Here is a 23027-nt window from a genome sequence, read left to right on the forward strand (position 1 = left end):
GACATACTATGAACATAACTGGTCTACGCTTGACAAAAGCAACTTTCTCACCTTTGTAAATGTTGTACAAGACCATCTGTATATCAGGGGAGTCTGCTCATCTTCTTCTAGGTTTGGATCATAAGACTTTTTTCCATCCAATATTAAATCCCGACTACTAGACCAAACACGATAGGATCCACCAGCAATGATGGGCACCAATCTGCTGGGCATCATGGTAACATTGGCAAAGCTGCTTCTAGACAGGGGTGTGTCGCCAAAGGACACTGAGAACACAAAGCAGTAGTCTCCAATATCAAGAACTAGTTTGGGTACCACAAGCTGAGGCCTACTCATATCGACGCTTTGAAGATGAACTTTGTCTGACTGGTGATAGTGGAGGCAGCTGGAAGCTCTATAGATCTTCCACAGGTGTTCTGTTTTATAGCTAATGCATTTGCGTAGGTCAATCTTAGCCTCAATATAATTCTTTTGGGATCTCCTCATAATCACTTGAGTAGGTAGCTCCAGCTGCACCTCTGGTTCCTCACATTCCAGGATCCGGGTGGTAACAGTCATTTCAGTGATCCAAAAGCTGATCAGGTTAGAGGCATTGACCTTAACTAAGAAGTCCCCCACTGTTTGGTAAGTATGATTGGCAGCTGCACTGTAAGTCACCAAACTAGGAGTATTATCCCCGAACTTCCACTCAAACCTAACATCTAGAGGATTTGGGAGCACAAGAGCAGTAAACGTGACACTTCTGTTGACAAATGTATTGACCGGTGTCAACCTAACACCAACAATCCGATCTTGAACTCGTATAACTTTTGAGATGTTCAGACTACCCAAAGCATTCGATGCACTCAAGTGGATTTTCAAGATACCAGCAGCCACTGGGGTGTATGTCACATTTCTGCCCGCCAAACTAATTGCGGCATGCCCCTGCAAATCAAAATGCCAGTTGTAAGCAACCAGCGAGCCATTGCTGACCTCCGCTCTGAAGCTCTTCTCGATCTTGGCTGGTATGGCGGCCTCACAGCAGTTCAGAATTTCTAAATTCTTTATGGCTTCAAGCACAGAGATCATCACCGTGTCCCGTTCTTCACTCACCTGGTTGTGTGCTACTACTGTTACAGGGTAGCCACCAATCTTTGTGAATTCATGAGTGTAACAGCTGCCATTAAGTGAAATAGAGAAGTCTCCATTTATTGTCAACTCATAGCTTACAGAAGTACCAGCTAGCAAACTCACGTTAAAGACGACTATCTGTCCAGGTTCCACCACCATCTTGCTTACCAGCAGCTTTAGACCGTGTATTTTGTCTTGCACGGTGATGTTTTTGTGGGCAATTTCCCAGCTCACGTCATTTGATGCATTGAGGCTGATGGTGTAGAATCCAGATTCATTAAAGAATGCAACGGCCGAATTTCCTTCACCACCTGGAATGTTCCAGGTCCAAGAAACATTTGTGCCATGTTGAACACTACCTATGAGGTCAAGGTCAGTTCCTGTGGATACATAATCTCCTTTCTGGTGTTGGCTTGTAATAAACAACCCTTCAATAGGTTGTTGAACAAAGACGGAAATCGTTGAGTTGACTAAACCTAGGGTGTTGTTGGCAACCACAAACACCTGCTTTGGATTAGGGCTTTGGAAATTATAGAGGATATAAGAATTATAAGTAAACCAAACAACACTTTCCAGATACCAAGTGTACATCACCCCAGACCCACTACTCAAGCTCATACTAATGTTGACCGTGGTATTAACTGCAGCTGGGTTAGGATATGCAAACAGCTGGACTTCTCCAATCTTCTCCACAAACACTACACTTCTGCTGACGCTCGCATTTCCCAACATATTGACAGCTTTTAAGACAATGGTGTATGTTTCCGGCTGCAGACTGGTAAACTGATAGTTCTTTCCAGTGCCACTCTGAACAACACTGTCATTCTTCATGATGAGCCAACTGTACGAGATGTTAGTCCCGTCCTTTACGGTGGCCTGCAGAGGTAGAGTTTTGTTGGTTGGGTAACAGCAATCGTTGACCAATTCACCGGTCAGAAGCTGAATCTGAAGCCCCTCGATCACTTGCAAGACATAAATAATAATACTGTCCTGCAAAGAACCAAGCTCATTCTCAGCCGTCACAATCACGTTAAACGTACCAATGGAGCGGAAAGTATATGAAATTGTGGAATTGCAAAATATAGGTGAGCATCGATCGCACAGGATCCATGAGTAACGGACGGCCTCTCCAACTTGGAGGAAGGCAAAAAAGGTGACTGAGCCATTTAAAGGAACTACTGTCCTGGTGGCATTCATGGTCAGACCTTGCATCCTGGTCTTGACAGTGACATTCATGTGTGTTCTACTGCTACTAATGTTATTAAAGCTATTTAGGTGGATGGTAAACATTCCCGTGGTGGTATATACATGAGCGACTGACTGTCCTTCATCAGTAATGCCATCGCCGAAATCCCAATGATGCGTGACTTTCGTCCCATTTCCTACAGCTGTGAATACATACGTCTGATCTAGCTCAATAACAGCTGTACCATTGTGTTCAATTTTGATTGTTCCAATTGGTTCTTGGATGTCAACAAAGGCGCTGCCATTGTGGAAAGACACGTTGTTGAATACCGACACAGAGACTTGGTAGACACCTGGAACTTTGTAGGTAAAGCTCACTTCTGTCCCTCCGTGATATTTAGAGCCGTTAGTCCCAAAATCCCATATGTATCGATACTGATAAGAAGGGAAGACTATGGCTTGAAAGTGACTCTCGTTGCCCAGGCTGACACTCTGTTGAGCTGGTAATAAAGTAATATTGACTATCTCTGGTTCTATGCAAATATTGGTGTAGTAGTATGCTTTGTTCACTTGGCTGGAGAGGATGAGGGAAAGAGGGAATATGCCACTGGTCGAAAAGTCATATTCCACTGATGGGACACCATGAATGGTGACACTTGAAGAACCATTGCCAAAGGTCCAGTTAAAAACATAGTTTTCATAATCTCCTGTAACATATGCAGTCAGAGTGACGTTTGCATTTTCCAGAATACAAGTAGAGGGCTCTATTTTAAGAACTTGTAAGATGTATACTCGGACCTGTAAGATCTCTGATAAGGAGTTCACTGGATTGCTTGCGGTGATATTGACCGTGTAGTTTCCATCTTTACAATACGTGTAGTTGATCATCGGCTCACTGACCTCTCGGATATTGCCGTCACCCATGTCAAAATACCAGGTGATATAGTCTCCTGTTTCCACCGAAGCATTAATAAACGTCTGCAAACCTCTCTCGGTTGGTTCATCTGAAGACGCAGCCAAACCAGTAATCTCTTCGTAGACATGAATGGTTTTCGACGCCCAAATTTCATTGATGCAATTCATGGCTTGAACACTGACATTATATGTCCCTTTGCGGTCATAGGTGTAATTGACTGCTGGCTCACTGCTATTAGGCTGGAAAGAGCCATCGCCCAAGTCCCAAGAGTAGATGACGCCAAATGCAGACGGTTCAGCTCTCACTTGGAAACTGACAGGCCTTCTGCTGACCAAGATTTCAGTATCAGTTCCAATAGTTAGGTTGGTCAAGAAGCTTTGAACTTGCAGGGAGACCATCTTAGACATGTTCTCATACTTGTTGAATACTGCCAGTGTCATAGTATATGCTCCTGCATAAAATATAAAAATTCAGAAATTAATACAACAAAAGGACATATATACATATGAAACATGTTTTCCAAACATCTGCAATAGTATTAAAAGTATAATAAGATTGCATGTATAATGTAAAGCTAATGACATAGGTGATGTATCAAACATTGGAGAGAGATAACATACCAAGAAATCAGCTTCTGTAATTTTTCTAGCACAGCCTGTAAAATGACAGAAGCTGATTGGTTAGTACTTTTCTCTTTCCAAGGACCTCTAAGCTTCTCTTTCATCTTGTGCTGCTGTACTGTCAATCACGACACTCTTAAATCATTGCCACTGATTGTACAGCACAGCAGAATCTATTGGCACTATGCAAACAAAGGGATAGCAATAACACAGCAACTATATTAATACGTATAAAAATAAAATTAAAAAATAATTTTCATTAGGCTTATAATACTGGCCAGATCAGTAGTGACCATTCCTACTCAGGCCAGCCTAACATATAAGTGGGACTGACAAACCTGCTTGAACACAGGTATAATGAGGAAGGACAGGGGGGATTATTAAAAAATATATATATAAAAAAAAACTATGACAGAAAATTATGCTAAGAACCTCAATTTAACTCTATGCTAAATTACAGAGATTATTGCAATTGTTCTGATTATTGGTGTTCTTAGGGCATAGAGAGTGCATAGGCATTTTTTATTTTTTCTAGTGTGGCACTAGAAGCCTCAGCGTGGTAGCACCTCTTATTAGATTTAGGGTGTGCAGTCCAGCAGCCCCATATATTCTATATTGTGTACATGTGTGTACACTTGAAGGTGGAGACTCCATCAGCTTGGACTAGCACCCCTCTCACTTGTCCGGTTATGGTATAATAGGCCGACACCAAATAGTCAACACGGAAATGAAAAGGTCGACATGAGTTTTTCGTGTTTTTTGGTGTCAAATTTTAGCTCAGCACATGGAACCCCAATTAGTGTGCCGCTTCGCTAGCCATGCATCGGGGAAAGGTGCCTCCCTCCATTACCGATGCGCTCAGCACAAGTTACTGTTCCCAATTGTAGTCCAGATGGATGGTAAAGTATGAAAAAGTTGAAATAAATAACCCAAAATATGTATATTGAGTCGACCATCGTCATGTCGACCATTTGAACCCGTTGACCTTCCGACCATATGCATGTCGACCATTTGGTGTCGACCTATCATCTGGATACCCACTTGTCCTTGGGTGTTTTTATTTAGTATGGGTCTCAGCGTTTACAGTCTACATATTGGAATAGGCACAATTAATGGTAAGTCCTGGATAAATTGATATAATATGTCAGTATTAGGAATGGTTTTGGTGGATGGGCCCCCTTGGTTGGCGTGGCTGTGCTGTTTCGGGGCATCATTATTGTAACACTCAATGTAACACTTATTATCATTGAAACTATTTTTTACTCATTTAACACTTTAACACATTACTACTTGTCATCTATATAACACTTGTATTACTTAGTTGCTACTTCTTATTAATGTAACACTTTTAACACTTAAGCTTTTTTAGCTTGCATATAGCGTACTACAGGGACAGCCAAAGTGCTAATCTACATCGACGTGTCACAGCAGCCAATAAGAATCAGGCTGATTCTTATTGGCTAGCTGCGCCGATTTGAAGCTGCGGCTGTCTCTGTAGGCTGTCACTGTGACAGCAATATCCAAAAAGAATCTGACGGATTCTTAATGTCTTATTTTGGGCGTGTACTGGAAGATTACAAAAGGCTTCACAGCTTTTACAGAAGACCACCCAGTACACAATTCCTGCCGCCCCTGGTGTACTAGGTATTTAGGGTAGGGTTTTTTCTTTGGTCACAAAGGAATTAGTATAAAGGGGTCTATTTACTAAGCCTTGCAGAGAGATAAAGTGGAAGGAGATAAAGTACCAGCCAAATCAGCTCCTAACTGCCATGTTACAGGCTGTCATGAAAAATTGCAATTAGGAGCTGGTTGGTTGGTACTTTATCTCTCCCAGGCTTAGTAAATAGACCTCATAGTCACAGATAAAAGCATAATGATGCATGGTGCAGCTCTTTGGGATCGGACCTGTCCTAGAAACAGAGGACTGGACGGCAGATAAGAACTGCTAGGCCCACCTACTTAGCAGAATCAGCAAGCTGTGAGGTTCCGTCTGACCTTTACACATTAATACTCTGTGGGATATTAAGGCAGCAAAACCGCGCTGATCGTTGCTTGCAGCCCATAGCAGTGCCCCCCCCCCAAAAAAAAAGGGCAAAGTATTCCCTCCGCAATCACCAAAAATGTGCTCACAGTGAGGCTAGGTGAACCTGTCCGTTAGCGGCGAAAGGCAAACTTCCCAAGGCAGTCCCATAGACCAGGAAATCTCTGCATGCAGAAAAACGGTACATCAATGTGAAATGTGACATCTAACCTGATTCCTGGTAGACGTGGGTGACATTGTGCTCGATAAGCACCATGTGGAGAGGTGGGTCAGGAATGGAAAACGACTGGTTGTATGGAGGCTTAAAGAGGTAATCACGCTGCGTGCCATCGCCAAACATCCATCTGAAATTTTTATTTTTAGAAAGTCTCGTTATCTATATTATGCTGCACGGAACTCTGCTCCATGTTGGAAATAAAATGTGAGTAAAAATTACCGAAACGTGGCGTCAACTGCGGAGTCAATGAGTATACTAGCGGAAAGCTCCAGCAAAGCATTCTGGGTTACAATGCTAGGGGCCCCAGACAATTCCAGGCCACGCATTGGGTTCATCTTTTCTACCGTGACATTGTAGCTGACGGAGGCGTTGCTGACGTGGTTTGAGGCGGTGAGCTGCAGGGCACAACATAACTTGGTTATAAAGTGTAGCGCAGATGGTAGGAGGAAAAGCAGTAATATGAACGGTATAATAATTAATACATAAATATACACAAATCAGTAACAGAGCTGGTAGGGAGGAAAGGATGGCCAGTGTTACAGACATGAGGTTATGGCATAAAAACAAATGCTGCAACATGGGAATTATATACCGTGAGCTTGTAAATGTCTGCAGTTTGGTAGATGACGTTGAAGACTGTGTTGTAGTAGGTAAAAGATGAGCGGTCGTCCACAGTCCACTTAAATACCACATCTGAGCCGGCTTCCACTGAGGCTACATTATTCTGCAAGAGAAACACAAGTTACGCTGAGGTAGCAGGCCACAGGCAGCTGGTGGTGGCCCGCGCGAGAGGTTGCAGGACACGTGGCTGCCGTCGCACATTCTGTACGCCTGAAAACCGGCGGCAATATATTGCTGTATGTGGTGGTGTCATCATCATCTTGGTGTCATGGGCAACTCTGGTACAGGAATATATGCAAATTAATGAAATACACACATGCAGCTTGGCTCCATGGAGTAAAACAAACAGCATGCAAAGAGCATTGTGTTCCTGCAAACAAGTAAACTTCACCTATGTAAGGATCATGATTGTTTAGCGGTCACTAAAATGCTCTCTGTATTGTATGGCAGTATATAGGATTCTATCTATTGTATGGCAACCATCACAATGAGCTCTGTAATATATGACAGGTACTAGGATGTCTTTCTGTATCGTATCGTATGGTATCTACATTATTATTATTATTATTATTATTATCATTCCTTGTTTCTATGGTGCCGCAAGAATATTGTAGCGCCTTACAAAGTGCATAAGCAGAAAAAAAAAAAAGAACCGTGCTCTCTGTATTGTATGGCGTCACTATATTGTACAGCAGTCAGTAAGATGCTCTCTGCATTGTATGTCCATAACTAAGACGCTCTATGTATTGTATGGTCTCTGGGATGCTCCTTGAATTGTTTATATGTTCTCAAACTAGCTGCCATAGGGTGTTATTCACTAAGGATTGCAAATTCAGCTTTTTAGCAGAATTTGCAATCCTCTGAATCGCATGCTGGGGGCCACTCATTGCAGGGCAAGGCCGCCCAGCATGCAGCCCACACCCACCCACTGCGATCATGCTGAAACTGCGATCGCGGCGCAATGACAGCATGGGTGCTGAAATTGTGGATGCCTCCTGCCGGCGCAGCCTGGCTGCTGACATGCCCCCCCCATTTGCGCCGCCACACCTCCGTTGGTTAAGCGCCGCCTCCGCAACCCTCAGTTTCCTCCTAGAAAAAGGAGCGTTGCCACCCCTGCGAACGCCTCTGCCTGTCCATCAGCTTTTTATCAGAATTTGCTATTACTGCGGGTCACCCGCATTAAGGCCCTCATTCCGAGTTGTTCGCTCGCTAGCCGCTTTTCGCAACAGTGCACACGCTAAGCCGCCGCCCTCTGGGAGTGAATCTTAGCTTACCAGAATTGCAAATTAAAGATTCGCAAAATTGCGAATAGACATTTCTTAGCAGTTTCTGAGTAGCTCGAGACTTACTCTGCCACTGCGATCAGTTCAGTCAGTTTCGTTCCTGGTTTGACGTCACAAACACACCCAGCGTTCACCCAGACACTCCCCCGTTTCTCCAGCCACTCCCGCGTTTTTCCCAGAAACGGCAGCGTTTTTTCACACTCCCATAAAACGGTCAGTTTCCGCCCAGAAACACCCACTTCCTATCAATCACACTCCGATCACCAGAACGAAGAAAAAACCTTGTAATGCCGTGAGTAAAATACCAAACTTCGTAGCAAATTTACTTGGCGCAGCCGCAGTGCGAACATTGCGCATGCGCAGTTAGCGGAAAATCGCACCGATGCAAAGGAAAATAACGAACGAACAACTCGGAATGAGGGCCTAAATTCGGGCAGGACCTGCGCATGCATCCGTGGGGGTCATTTGCAGTAAATACGGGCTGAATGACCCCCATAGTTGTAACTCCATCTACAATTGTGTTTTGCATTGGCCTCTTATGACCATGTTAGTGTCTATGCTTACTATTATATAGCGAAAGGGATCACAGTCGTCAACAGCGTTTATAAGTAAAACACAACAATGATGGCAGTGCTGGTTACACATTGTATACTTTATGGGCCTGATTCTGAGTTGCGTGCAACTCTCTATACAGTTGCAAATAGCAAATTTGTGCATATCTTTGGGTTGTTACTTTATCTGTCTCCCAAGGTTTGATACACCTCCCCGTATTGACTTTTTCTGGCACAGGAGCCATTGTCAATACACACTTCCTTCAAAACAGAGAGGTCTGTGCTGCCTGGAGCACAGAACCCGGTAATGAGAAGACGTGCAAAATGAGGGGGGAGTGATGAGAGGGGTGACCCGGAAGTGGACATCTTCTTACAGGATTTGTTTACCCTCATCACCTTCACCTTTCCCCAAGAACAACGTTGTATTTAATAGTTTACGCACGGACGGCTTCATTGCAGTCTAGTGTGCACGTCGCCATCACTTATGTAACACACTGTAATAGGATGATTAATCACTCAATGAAGGACTGAAAGCAAATGACACGCTGACCTGTGTAATGAGATCTCACAGACAATAATCTCAGGTGTTTAATTGCGCAACGTAACAAAACTGCACAATGTTTTCTAAACGATTCAAATCTTGAAGTTGAATCCAAAGAGACTGAAAATCGCCCGGGGTTAGCTTCCCCGTAAGGGGAGACCGTTATTCATGTTCAACATTCAATGCAAACAAACTGGGTGTTATGTCATATGTTTGGAGATGATTGAACCAGCGTGATTTCTGCAGCTTTGCAGCTATATTTATAGCAGGAATCAGCCTTGTATCGGATTGCCGCTTTAAATGTAGCGGTAAACTCTGCAAAATCACGCCAGTTCTGTAATCTCTGAATCTTTTACGTAACCTCCCTGCCTTGACATACAATAACCCTAGCTTACATACATCAGGGCCCGCAATTACATACATAACTGGTAATAAAAAAAAAATACACAGGGGCTCATTCTGAGTGTCACGGACACAAATTTACGCATTTTTGCCTGTGTCCGTCCTACTCTGAATCAGGTGGATTGTGGCCGGATCTGTCTTTCTTACTTTGTCCACCTTTGACTAGAAAACGTTGGTTATTTTTTTCAGAACCAGGCACCTATTAGGTACCATCTACTAGAGGAGTGTATCTAATCAACTGTGTGAGCTAGGCAGCAAAATGTATTTGGGGAACAGACCCTAAGGGGGGTATGCAATTAGCTCCGATCATTTCTGAGCTAATAAATTCACCCCATTAAGTATTCAATTACGGGCCGTTTTCGTCCGTTTTTTCACCAATGCCTTTTCACCTTTTTTTTTTAAAAGTGCTAAGGCATTGGCAAAAATGCCTCAAGATCAGTGAAAATGGCCCGCTTTTTCAACGGAAAACCCACGGATTCGCCAATCCACGTGTTTTCCGCCCCTGCCGTATTTTTCGCCTAGAAAAAAATCCGTTCCTGCTATTGCATAGGGCGAATCCCCATTTGCCCTTAAAATAGGGAAGAGCTCAGTTTTTCCGCCTAGGCGAAAAGAAAAACAGTGCTAACTGCATACCCCCCCTAAGGAGTAAATTTACTAACGCTTCTAAAACAAAGAATTGGTGATGTTGCCCGTAGCAACCAATCAGATGCAGTCTATCAATTATCTGTTGCCTTTTAGAAAATAAGGCATTTGTTTCCCCCAGCACCCTGAATGATAACCGTAACCAGATATAAATTCCACATGATAATAGAATTCAGAGATCTTCGTTACACATATTTGCGCAAATGTGTGAATAAGCCCCAAAGCCGCATCAAGGCGTCTCTGTATATTTGGGGTCCCTAGCGCTATATCTAGGTGCAGGGTGTGGCACCCCAAAACACCAGCATAAGCCAGAAAGCCCAGCGTAGCATACCAGTGAAAAATCTATAGTGTTAATAAATTAGTATTTAGGAAGCCGAAGCTATACAGAAAGTGATACAAAAATGAAATGCAATTAAAATAGAGAAATAGTGTTAAAAAATTAATAAGTGAAAAGTGTTAATAGAATGTAAAGGTATGCCACACTAAGGCCATCCAGCTCAGCCAGTCCAGAGGCACCACACCTCACACCTCCATTACCCCAATCTGGGTCTAAGATCAACCAGCAAGGAGCCACATGATAATGGCTCCTTACTACAATATGTCTAAGCTAAGAGCTACCTACCTTGGAGCAACCCCTTTTAGAAAATGCTAGGCAGCATCTGATGCTATGGGTAACATCACAAAGTCTCTGTTTTAGAAGCTTCAGTAAATTAACCCCTTAGATCTACATTATTAACTATACAGAAAACAAAAGCAAATATGAGATAGCATCTTAATCTACCTGCACGTTACAATTCTTGAATTCTGCACGCCATCAATTTAAATTTTAGCCAAACGAGCTATTGCTTCCACGCTCAGAACCAAATTAATTTTACTGTAATTGCAATTCCGGGAGGGGGATTCTAACATAAGGCCACCACATGTAGAGACCGCTCTGAGAAACCGGATAGGAAGGGAGACAGGAAAATATTGCACAGGCGGCTTGGCAGCGGGGAACTGACTGCGGTTTTGCACAATTTGCTATAATATAGCAAAGTGCTCTACTATACTGTACCTTCTGCCTGCACATTAAAGCCATTTACCATCATACACATATATATTTACCAATCCAGCCTCTGGCTATAATTACTGCTATACAAACATTCCCTGAACTAAAGATGTTTATATGTGTTAGAATGAATACAGTAACTGGACAGTTAATTAATGGTCCAGATTTATCAAGCCTTGGAGAGCGATTAATTGCACAGTGATATTGTACCAGCCAATCAGCTCCTAACTGCCATGTTACAGGCGGTGTTTGAAAAATGACAGTTAGGAGCTGATTGCTTGGCACTTTGGGGCAGATGATTTAAGCCTGGAGAAGTGATAAAGCAGTGATAAAGTGCAAGGTGATAATGCACCAGCCAATCAGCTTCAATATGTAAACTGACAACTAGGAGCTGATTGGCTGGTGCGTTATCACCTTGCACTTATCACTGCTTTATCACTTCTCCAGGCTTAATACATCTGCCCCTTTATCACCGTGCAATTTATCACTCAACAAGGCTTGATAAATCTGGGCCTAACGGGGGTGAGACGACGACACACGGAGAGATCCCTGCTTAATATCTAAGAAATCTGACTAGATTGCTTAGAAATTAAACACGGCTCTCTCGTGTGTATGCCCCCCAGCGATAGCGATGTGCGGGGCTATCGCCGGTGCTAGCCTCAATCTAGCGGGTCGCTCACTTCAGCACTGTGTGAAGTGAGCGCCCCCCCCTCGCTCAGCAAGCATCGCGCTGTGTGCTGAGCGGTCTGTGATAGATCGCTCCACACACATCTCCTCTAGTGTGTACCACCCTTTAGTCTGTACAGCAATTGTTACTGTAACTTCCTAAGGGGTGTTGTATCACACCTTCTAAAAAGGACTGTTGTTAACAGTTGCCCATAGCAAACAATCAGATTGCATCTATCATTTTGTAGAATGTGCTAAAAAAATTATAGCTGGATCCTGATTGGGTGATCTGGTCAATTTTCCCTGATCATTCTTAGAATATTTGATACATCTTCCCCTAAGAACCCAAATTCCTTTCTGAGAAGTTACAATAACTTGCCACCGTCTAATCGCTACATAGCAACCGTCGAACTGCTATATAAAACCACATCTTACCACGCGAGTGTTCACCAGCACTCTTTCCTGAGGGTAAGGATTGATGCTCAATCCTCTGATGGGTTCCTCCACTTTGACCAGAATCGTTATGTTCTGCGAGCTCACTGCATTTTCTGCGGTTATTAGAATTTCCACGACTCCTTTACCAAGCCCGCTCAGATGGATCGCTGCGTAAGAAACGTCTTCATTCCCCGCAGCGCACTCTTTGCTCAGTGCAGCGATCGATGGAGGGCACGTACGCTCAAAGGCCCAGCTCTGGTTGCTGCCTAGCCAAGAGGCTGTGGCATTGGAGCCGGAGAGGATCCTGAGGAGCAGCACAGTGTGATTGCTAGGAATGTAATGCATCTTATCTTGTGGTACGGGGTGGATGACACTCAAGTTGGAAATTGGTGACACCACAGAGAAGTTACAAGACAGAGTAGCTTCAAATATCTGGTTGCTGAAGTTTGCCGTGACTGTGTAGGTCCCAGGATGGCGCAGACCCGGGTTTGGCTGACGGCTGAAAATAGGAGCAATTTCTTCCGTGGTGCCAATGACTCTGATGGGGCAAGATGTTCCCTCGTCCCATCCTTCCTGGCAGGACCAGTTTTCAGCTGTGTTGTTGTCCATTGCTCGACCAAGGAGATGCCCAGGAATACAGTTCAACCAACTTGGCTGGTGAAAACATCGGAAGGACTTGGAGGAGTGGCAATGTAGAAACTTCTTACGTGGGGCATCGTGTTGGACAACAATGAGGAAACCTGGGAGCACCCGAACTCTTAGATCCTTAAAAGAGGTCTAAAACAGAATAAATACACAAATGAATATAGGACTATCCAGTGCGGACTGTACAGTCATTTCCCTTATAGCCCTACAAAGCTGAAGGTCCCCTTCTTGGCTTATTAGCTATAAATTTCCAAAAAACTGTGATTCCTCCTGAGGACGCTCAACGCTGCCCGGCATAGAAAATACTAAAGTGGTGGCCAATCCCGAAATCCCCGGGATTGGAAGCCGGACAATTTTTGTCCGGGATCCCACCGATCCCAGGATTGGCAACCCTAGTTTAAATCTTGGACACACCAAAGAAGACATAATTACCCAAAATTGTGTTGCGTTTCCTGGTGGGATTCTAAAGTGATAGTCCTTCAGTAGGGTGAAGTTAGGGAGGCTGCTATTGAACCGGCTTGGTAGTAAGGCCTCAGAGACCGTAGACTCATTGTAAGGGAGGCACCCACTTTCCACCGGTGAGCTGCTGTTTGTGTAATTAGATGAGCCCATCTCTTCTTCTACACACCGGGGAAGGCTGGTAGGGGGAGATGTTGTACTTCCAACAGGACAATCTGAACAAACAAATTAGCATTCATAAATAAGTGCTTGCAAAAAGGAAAAGCAAGAGTACAATACAGAACGTAAGACACAGAAGGGGTAGGAGGCTACTCTGGATCCTTAAGCCCACTTTAACAAACAAAACTCACTTCTGACATTGCTACAAGTTTTTGCACACCTCACAAACTAACAATGGTCTCTCCCTTTGGAATTTTTAAGAAAAAAACGAAACATGCAAATAATCAACTCAATTCCAAACACAACAGAGAACTATTTTCATGTTTATATGCCGTCCTCATAGCAACCACATATTTTAGACGACTCTCCAAAACCTCTAGCTACTTTGAGTCGGGATAAAAGTTGCTCGTATTTAAAAGTCAGGAAAATAAAAGCACGCAAGCCAAAGTTTTTATCTTCTGGCCATCAAAAGCAGGTGCATGACATACGAAAGCTGGGAGAGGAGACTTTGCTGGAGAAAGAAACATTGTGAGCTGTCCAATGTCACCGTGGACAGTAAAACAATGCAGATGGACAATTATTATCTTCTTGAAAAAAAATATTTAAAAAAAAGTAAAAAATTTCAGACGATGTCCGCAGATAATTGAAGCCTGCTTAAAACATCCAAGCGCATGTAGGGCCCAATTCAGGGGGACATTTACTAAGCAGTGATAAAAGTGGAGAAGTGAGCCAGTGGAGAAGTTGCCCGTGTCAACCAATCAGCTGTTACGTTAATGCTGATTGGTTGCCATGGGCAACTTCTCCACTGGCTCACTTCTCAACTTTTATCACTGCTTAGTAAATGTCCCCCTCAGACCTGATCGCTGCTGTGCATTTTTCCAGCAGTCTGTGATCAGACAGCCGCCACCCACAGAGAGTGAAAACCCGCCCCGTGCAAGTGTGCGAATGCATGCGTACGCCGTTCGAAAACTTCACCATACAGCGGACATCTGCAAATCCATTCGCAATGCACTCACCATCAAATGATTTTTCCAGTGTGTGCAGTGTGTGCGTAGCCCAGGACTTACTACTACTACAGTGCGATACACACAGGCTGATCGGGGCTGGAGCTGACGTCACATACCCTTCCTGAAAACGCTTGGGCACACCTGCATTTTTCCTGTCACTCCCAGAAAATGGCCCGTTACCACCCCCAAACATCCGCTTCCTGTCAATCACCTTGGGATCAAAATTTTCGCACCATCCTATCGCTGTTTGGCGTCGCACCTGAGCATTGCGGTGCATACGCAAGCGCAGACATTCGATAATCGGATGCTTTTTTTGTCCCACACACAGGTGAATGGCCAAACTGATAAATGAACCAGGTGCACAACCTAAAATGTCCCTATTTTTTTCCTTTTTGCCTGATGTTGACAGCAAACATCATTAATCTCCAGCCAATGCTCCACTCTGCTCTGTTATCAGTCAGGAAACAGTTGGAATGTCTGTAAAGAATATCCTCTTGGTCCTACTATAGACTGTTCCACAGACTCTTACGAGAAGTTCCGGATTCTTACCTTGCTCTCTGGTTGGTTCGTACACCTGAAACCTAATCTGGACCGGTTGCTGCACCTCCACAGTGACAAATTCTAGAGCGGATAAATACACTTCCTTTCTAAATCTGAAACCAGGGTAAATTAGCACCTAATGCAAAATAAAAAGAGGTACAGTATAATAACTTAATAATGGGAAAAGACAGAAAGTATGATACAAGAGTTACGTGCATAAGGATGTTTTTGCGATCAACCGCTAAATTGCGACCTTTGGGTTGCAGCAGTGCAGCCTCTACATACATAGTGAGCCAAAGACTCAGCTAAAATTTGCTGCAGTTGTATTTATGCAGTTATATTTGCTCAGGATTGGGTCTGGGTGGCTCTTATCTACTAGCTGCCGACAATGACCTGTAATCACTGGATTCTCTTTTCTGCAGCTTCAGGCCTATATAAGCAGTTTCTTGGTAGCAAATCACTCTGTGAACCAAAGTCTACTAACTAGAGCTCCTGTTAATCTTAGATGGTCTACCTGTATTATGATCTTTGGCTCTGTATGACTACCCTACTAGCACTGACCTCTGGCTATCACAAGGTATCCTCTAAGGGTTCTCCCCTATATATAACATTGCAACACCTAATGGTTAAAGTCTCCAGCAATTCAGTCTTCCTGACCTCTCAGCCATTATAGGGCCACCAAAACTAGAAATGATAAATAAACTAGGTAGACTTTTTTCCATGTTGAGGCACATACACACAGTCTCCACTTGTGTTCCGCTGATTATATGTGTACGAAAATGTGGGTTAAATGCTTTTCAAAATCTGGACCATTGGGGTCTATTTACGAAGCCCTTGTAGAGGGGTAAAGTGGACGGAGATAAAGGGGTAAGGCATTAGAACACAGCACAATTCTCCAATGTTGATCTGTCCATCAGTGTAGGATAACTGTCCAGGATTATCTCCACAATAAAACCTATTTCCCTGCAGATTATAATTTATTACGGTGCGTAATACCGCTCAAATGAGTAGGATGCAACAAAGCCCCCATATGTAAGAACCCGGATTGTGTGAGTTTTAGCCTTTACTTTCTATAAATGAATCCTCCCAGGCTGCGAGGCATCTCCCTATACCTCCTATACACACCTCCACCTCTCCGTCAGGAAATAACTCCTCTTCAACTCTCGTCAAGTTTTGCAGATGCCAATTTGTGTCGAAAACCAGAGATCCAGCCACAAGGTATTCTGCGTTTAGAGTAAGGGCTGGAACAATACAACACTATTACAGACTAAGGGGAATCAGAAAGTAAATACATTGTAAAATGAACAGTAAAAGTCTGAAATGCATTTGATAATTGTTTACAAATGTGATACTTGCTAACACATTGCCCGTTATGTATTGCATCAATAGGGCTGAATGACGCTTGGAAGGCTGTGAGTGGCGCTTACCTTGCGGCTTATATTCGCACACATAGCTGTGCTTCGCGCTGCACAGGTCTGTGTTACAAACCCCATTGGGCCCCATTTTCACACAGCGGTCCTCCTGAGATGGCTCGGGCTGCCCCGGGAGCCAGTTTTGGCAGCTTTCCAGGTCAAAGCGCTTCCCCGCGGGGAGAGACTCCGCGCTCCTGGTGTCGTTGAAGCCGATCCACACCTCCAGACCGCTATGAGGAACAAGGGGAAGCCAGGATCAATCCCAACTAGCAGAAACATACGCAGTATATAGGTCTTATGAGTGTTTGCAGAAGCGGGCTCTCAGGATGACTAAGATAATCTTATACAGAGCAGCAATTATATCTATATGAAGGGTACGAATGAACCATTTCCTGGGGCTACTTGCCTATACATTGGATACAGGATCACAGAGTATTCAGAAGAGTCCCATCCACAACTTCCCGCAGTATGCTCCTGTTAGCTACAGATCGCTGCTGGTTCCTGGTATCTGTCCCTCCCTCTCTGTGACGGTACTTATGTATGCACTGATGTTATGCTGTGCCAGGGATGTAGTTGATATCCTGGAGTACAGGATCCCGATGATCAGAATTCCGGCTCGGGAATCCTGACAGCTACCAGGATGCTGATGCAGGGTTAGGCTTAGGCTGCAGGGGGAGGGTTAGGCTTAGGCTGCAGGGGAAGCCAATCCTGCACCTTTTTTTCAATCCCGGGTATCAGGAGTGTTTCTGTCGGAAGTGCGGCTGTTTCCGACAGTTTAAGGGTAATGCAGATTCGACTTGTTAACAAGTCGAATCTGCAATGTTGGAATGCTGGCCGTTTCCGGCTAGCATTGAATAATGAACTGTCGAATCCTCTCCGTCTAAGAAGATCCGACATGAATTGAATACACCCCTAAGTGGAGGTTCCCTTAAGATCAAGTAATACAAGTAATCAGGTGATAGATTATAGTAAGGCTTTCAGAAATGTTCTGTACATATTGTTATATAAGCACCAGTCTTTCATATTTTTTTTGTTGTTTTCCCAATGAAACAGAAGTTTTCGTCGTCCACCCCCCTCTAAAAAAAAAATCCTAATAAATGTATAGATTTATTTACTACAAATGTACATTATATTGAGTTTCTGTATAGACTATAGAGGATACACCTATAACTAGCGTATTTGCAGGATAAATGCCTATAACAGGTGTAATCGCAGGATAAATGTCTATAACTCGCGTATTTGCAGGATACATGCCTATAACTGGCGTATTTGCAGGATAAATGCCTATAACCGGCGTATTTGCAGGATAAATGCCTATAACCGGCGTATTTGCAGGATAAATGCCTATAACCGGCGTATTTGCAGGATAAATGCCTATAACCGGCGTATTTGCAGGATAAATGCCTATAACTAGCATATATGCAGGATAAATGCCTATAACTAGCGTATATGCAGGATAAATGCCTATAGCCAGCGTATTTGCAGGATAAATTCCTATAACTAGCGTATTTGCAGGATAAATGCCTATAACCGGCGTATTTGCAGGATAGATGCCTATAACCGGCGTATTTGCAGGATAAATTCCTATAACTAGCGTATTTGCAGGATAAATGCCTATAACCAGCGTATTTGAAGGATAAATGCCTATAGCCAGCGTCTTTTCAGGATAAATGCCTATAACTAGCGTATTTACAGAAGAAATCCCTATAATAATAAGCGAGTTCGCAGCGAATGGCTCTCTAAGCAGAGAGCGCAGTTCCATTTGCTCCACATCTGCTTGTGCTAATGGGAACGAGGAGTACAGCTCTCCCAGCACTTTTTAGGGTATGTCCACAACTCCAGTCTGCATATGCGTCTCCTCTCCCAGCATTCTATGCTGCCAAGGACAGACCGGCTGAAACAAGCTGCTGTCAGGGCCCCTGAGAGGAGATGGGGGAGGATTACACACAGCTGCTGTAGGGATATGTATATACAGGAGCCCGTGCCAGGAGCTGGCTGCCTGCTTGGGAGGAAATGACACATTGATCTCCCCTTCTGCTCCAGAGACGGAGCAAATAATGTACAAAACACCCTGGGCATAGGATTCGTTTGCTCACGGAACCCCCAGCCCAGTTTCCTAAAAATGACTCTGTTATATAATGGCAGTAATTACATTTTGTTTTGTTCTTTTTCCCGACCCTCTATGTACCTCTTGCAATTTTTGCTACATAGATTGCTTTAGCTTTCTAACTGATGTCTGTGCTTTTCAGTCATACATTTATAATATTAGTCAAGAACATATTTGCTCAGTGACACTCCCTCCAACTGATGTATCCAGAAATAATATAGAAAAGAGGACCTTTAGTGTCCGCCATTAAATCCATCTAAATTAATCTGGGGGGCACTGGTAGACAGTGGGGTGTATATGAAGCGGCTACATGAGCAGACGCAAATGCAAAATTTTAACTTTTTGTTTGTGGCCTGTCACCTCCTCCACTACATATGATGGTGCAAAGCACCTTAGTTTCAACTCTGAAAAAGATCCCATAGGAGACAGGAACAAAAAACTGCCCAAGAACAATACTCAAGCAAGAGGGGGTGAAAACAGACAACAGAGTGTAACACAGAGCGGGAGGGAACACAGTGTCCCCCAGAAGATTTAAGAGGAACAGATCTAATGGTAAGTTTCAAAAATCCTCTTTTCTCTAACATCCTATCTAGGGGACACTGGTAAACAATGGGGACGTTCCAAAAAGGAGAGTACTTTCACCTTTGGCTGAGTACTAATCTTTACGCCCAAAAACTGTCATCTCTGACTACAAAAACATTGCAGAAGAACTTCATGAAAGTATGGACAGATGACATGGTGGCTGCTTGGCAGAAATGCTCCACAGAGACACTGTTGCACCACCGAAGAGGCACTTACCATTCAGGCAGAAATGGCTACCAGATGATCAGGAATCAGGACTCCTGAAACATATGCCTGCTGGATGGTGGTCATGATTAACACAGCCACCAACTGCTTCGGTGCATTATAGAACAACAAGAGGCTATCAGAATTACGGAAGGCAGCAGATCTATCGACATAGATCCGCAGGGTCCAGACAACTTTTCAAAGATCAAGAGAGTCAGAAGCCAAATCATCGCCCACAGCCGGAATTATAATCTCCTGGTTGAGATAAAGCCATATAAAGAATTTTGGTTAAGTAGAAGGTCTACTACAAAGGACCGCCCTGTCTTGACGAGAAATTAAGAATAGGACCTACAAGAAGGGCCACCAACTCCAAAAATCCACCTGGCAGAAGAAATGGCCAGCAAATAGGAAACTTTTCAGGCCAAAGAATTCAGTACCACTGTATATATAGATGTTCAAAATGTGGTTTCTGTAGTGCTGAAATGACCAAATTGAGATCTCAAGGGACAAACGGGGAAACATAAGGTAGATGCGTATGGAGCACACCCTGAATAAGTATGAACTTCAGGGATGCCAGGCAAATTATTGTGGAGAAACATGGAAAGGCATAAAACTTGTACAATCAGTAAGGAAAGGTGCAACTCACTGTCCAAATCATCCTGCAAGAATGACAGCAGAGGAGCTAATTTGAAGGAAGGTATGTGGGACTGCTTCCTTTCACACCAGGAGATGTTAAGCTTCCAAGCAGTGGTAATACTGGTTTCTGGGCTCTTAGCTTGGTCTGAACTACGTGATTAGAGAAACGCCTAGCTTGAAGGACTGGGGCTTTAAAAGCCATGCCGTCAAAGCCAAGTGAGCTAAATTCTGATGAAAAACAGGCCAGACTGAAGATATCTGCTTGGATGGGCAGCTGGCAAAGGAGATTCCATTGCCATGCTGAGGATGTCAGCGCACCTCAACTGTTTTGGTCAATTTTTGGCCGATAAAATGGGTGGAACTCTTTCATATTTGGCCTTGCTTAGCTCAAGATGGAACACTGGAATCAGTGGTACTTCCACCAGATCTGATTGTGGATCTATTGTGCACTTCACAAAGATGTATGGCTGATGTATGCTTTTTCCATTTCAGAGAATATGCCTCTTCTATATTGAAATATGCATGTACACATGTATAATATTCATGGAGACAAAAAACTTGCTCTGCTCCAAAGAAATGATGATCGTACAAAGTGACTCCATCTTGAACTTGGCAACACTCAGATGTAAGTTGAGATTCTTGAGTTCAAGATAGATTAAATAGGCAAGTCCACTGGAACCATCATCCGCAGTAGTACATTAAGTTGAACCTAGAATTGCAAAATGTATTGCTTCATCCACTGAAAGCAGCGTTGTGAAGAAGACAAAACAAAAAACATTGTAGGGCCAAAAAGCTATGATATGTTCATCTTTGTCTCTAGCCCACCGATCTGAGGTAGTGAAGTGGCTATACACTGGTTGTGGAAGCACAGGGAATGGTCCCCGACCACAGACTGGTACACGTGGGGAGATGCGCCATCATGCAACTGCTCTTCAACAATCTTGGGCACGGGACATCTGCCCTGTCTGGACTACATACCTCTCTAATAGTATCCACAAGAACTAGGGGAGTAACTCCTTGGTGGAGGTCGTAATGTCTTCTTTGAAACATGAAAGAACAGAAACCACTGTCCTCTTGGTTTCATGGGCTTTACTGGAAAATAAGTAATTTTCATCTCCTACTACAAAATAAGAAAAAGTAAAACAGACTTACAGCCCCCCAAAAAAATGGTGCCTATTCCTTGAACATAAAAAAAACAACTATGGTGCTTTGCACAATGGGATGTAGAGGGGAGGGAGTCAGCAAACAAACAAGTTTAAGTTTTCACTTAGCCTGCTCCTGGAACAGTGCCCTCTAAACCCTACTGTCTACCAGTGTCCCCCAGATAGGACGTTAGAGAAAAATGAAGCACTATATTCAATAATGTCACAGTTGAGCATTTAAAGACCACAATTTTAAGTAATGTCAAAGTGAATACCCCTTCAGGTAGCCCCCCCTCTTACCGAATGTCCAGGAGATGCCTCAATTAGGGCAAGACCTACCCAACCCCCAAAAGCTGGCATTCTCCCTGAAGTGGGCTGGGACTGAGCTGCAGGGTTGTTTAGTAATGATTTATAAATACTAAATTGAACTTATCCAATATGCCCGATGAATCGGAGCTTCTGACAAAATTGCCAGCAGCGGTTCTTGCCCCTTGCAGCTTCCTAAAACCTCTCAACGCAATTAATTCCCTTGGGACTATGTTCATGTACACATATATGTATTATGGCGCCTTCAGGTCACAGTACCTGGTGACGCGAGTCTCCAGAAACTTCTGCAATTCGTAGCTGCTCACAATCGCCATGTCCCCATTTCCAAGATCTTGGCATGTCCTCTGAGCCTCGAACCAGGCAGCTTTCTGGGATACCAGCTGGTAACAGTGATTATTAGGGGGGTATACCACACATCCAACCGGGCACACGGGGGAAACTGTGGGATGACACAGGGAGTGGCTCAGCCAATAGGAAACAGCACAATATTCAGTCAAAGTTCAAACTGCTTTCAATGCTCTTACTCAAAGAACTACATGTCTCATCATGCCTTGCTCTGCTGCCTGAAGCCTCACTGATCAGCTAGACCAGCGGTTTTCCCCACCTTTGTGGTGGTGTGACACATCCACCGACACGGATGCTACACATTAATTCTTCCATGACACACTAATGTTACAAAAATGTAATACATAAAAAAAGAAACCTTGCAAAAATATCATGTATTAATACACAACCGATCTGTAGCCAATTTGTGCCATTTCAATTACATATTTGGGGTGCAGTCAATTTACCTACAATCAAAATCCCGACAACCATTGACCGACGGTCAAAATACAGACATTTAAAGTACAGACAAGGTCAAAATACTGATATTTAAATTGTCGACATGATTTTTAATCGAAACCAACTTGTTCATACTTTACCATCCCAGTGGACATGGAGGGGGAATATAATAGTGCGCCAAGTGCAGCGAGGCACCGTGCCCGAAGCATGGCGAACACAGCAAGCCAAGCGAGGGGACGCGGTACACTTATACGGTGTCCGTGTCAACATACACCAAAAACAAAATGAAAAACTTGTGTCGACTTTTTCACAATTTAAATGTCGGTATTTTGACCGTCGGTCAATTGTTGTCAGGATTTTGACCATCAGGATTTTGATTGTAGGTATTTCATACTAAACCCATATATTTTTCCCTATACATTTCTCCAGTTAAACCGCCATTTTTCTCAGCGCACACTGGTTTAGTGGCGAATAAAGGTGTCCGATAGACAGGTTGGGAATACTGAAGCATCTACAGCTGTCTGTAGGCAACGCAAAGTTGTACAAGTTGGGAACAGTTAGATGGCAAATACACACTAGGGAATGGGGGGGGGAGTGCAACCCGAGTAAAACAATTAATCAATTAGGGACAGGAGATAATTATCAAAAATTAGGCATTTAAAATCATTAAATATTTGGGCGTAAGTCTCTTTTGAATAACTCTGTATTACCAAACCAAATAATACTCATGTGACCATCTTAAAACA

The 23027-nt window shown here is 43.6% G+C and overlaps 1 protein-coding gene across 4 annotated transcripts in view; it reads right to left on the reverse strand.

Annotated features, from left to right (window-relative positions):
• Positions 1-23027, reverse strand: part of PKD1 (polycystin 1, transient receptor potential channel interacting) — a 189039-nt gene that overhangs the window by 56565 nt on the left and 109447 nt on the right. For all 4 annotated transcript variants that reach the window (XR_010182127.1, XM_063934899.1, XM_063934898.1 and 1 more), the window contains 10 exons: positions 21757-21937; positions 16516-16730; positions 16214-16329; positions 15098-15224; positions 13356-13597; positions 12279-13055; positions 6682-6813; positions 6309-6484; positions 6083-6216; positions 52-3662 (listed from right to left, as the gene is read on the reverse strand). Coding sequence is in view for 3 of the 4 variants with exons in the window: in XM_063934899.1 (XP_063790969.1) it covers positions 52-3662; positions 6083-6216; positions 6309-6484; positions 6682-6813; positions 12279-13055; positions 13356-13597; positions 15098-15224; positions 16214-16329; positions 16516-16730; positions 21757-21937 (5711 nt within the window). In the remaining variant the exon portion in view is untranslated. The remainder of the gene's footprint in view (positions 1-51; positions 3663-6082; positions 6217-6308; positions 6485-6681; positions 6814-12278; positions 13056-13355; positions 13598-15097; positions 15225-16213; positions 16330-16515; positions 16731-21756; positions 21938-23027) is intronic.

Source organism: Pseudophryne corroboree, chromosome 7 (assembly GCF_028390025.1).
Source record: "Pseudophryne corroboree isolate aPseCor3 chromosome 7, aPseCor3.hap2, whole genome shotgun sequence".
Classification (NCBI taxonomy): domain Eukaryota; kingdom Metazoa; phylum Chordata; class Amphibia; order Anura; family Myobatrachidae; genus Pseudophryne; species Pseudophryne corroboree.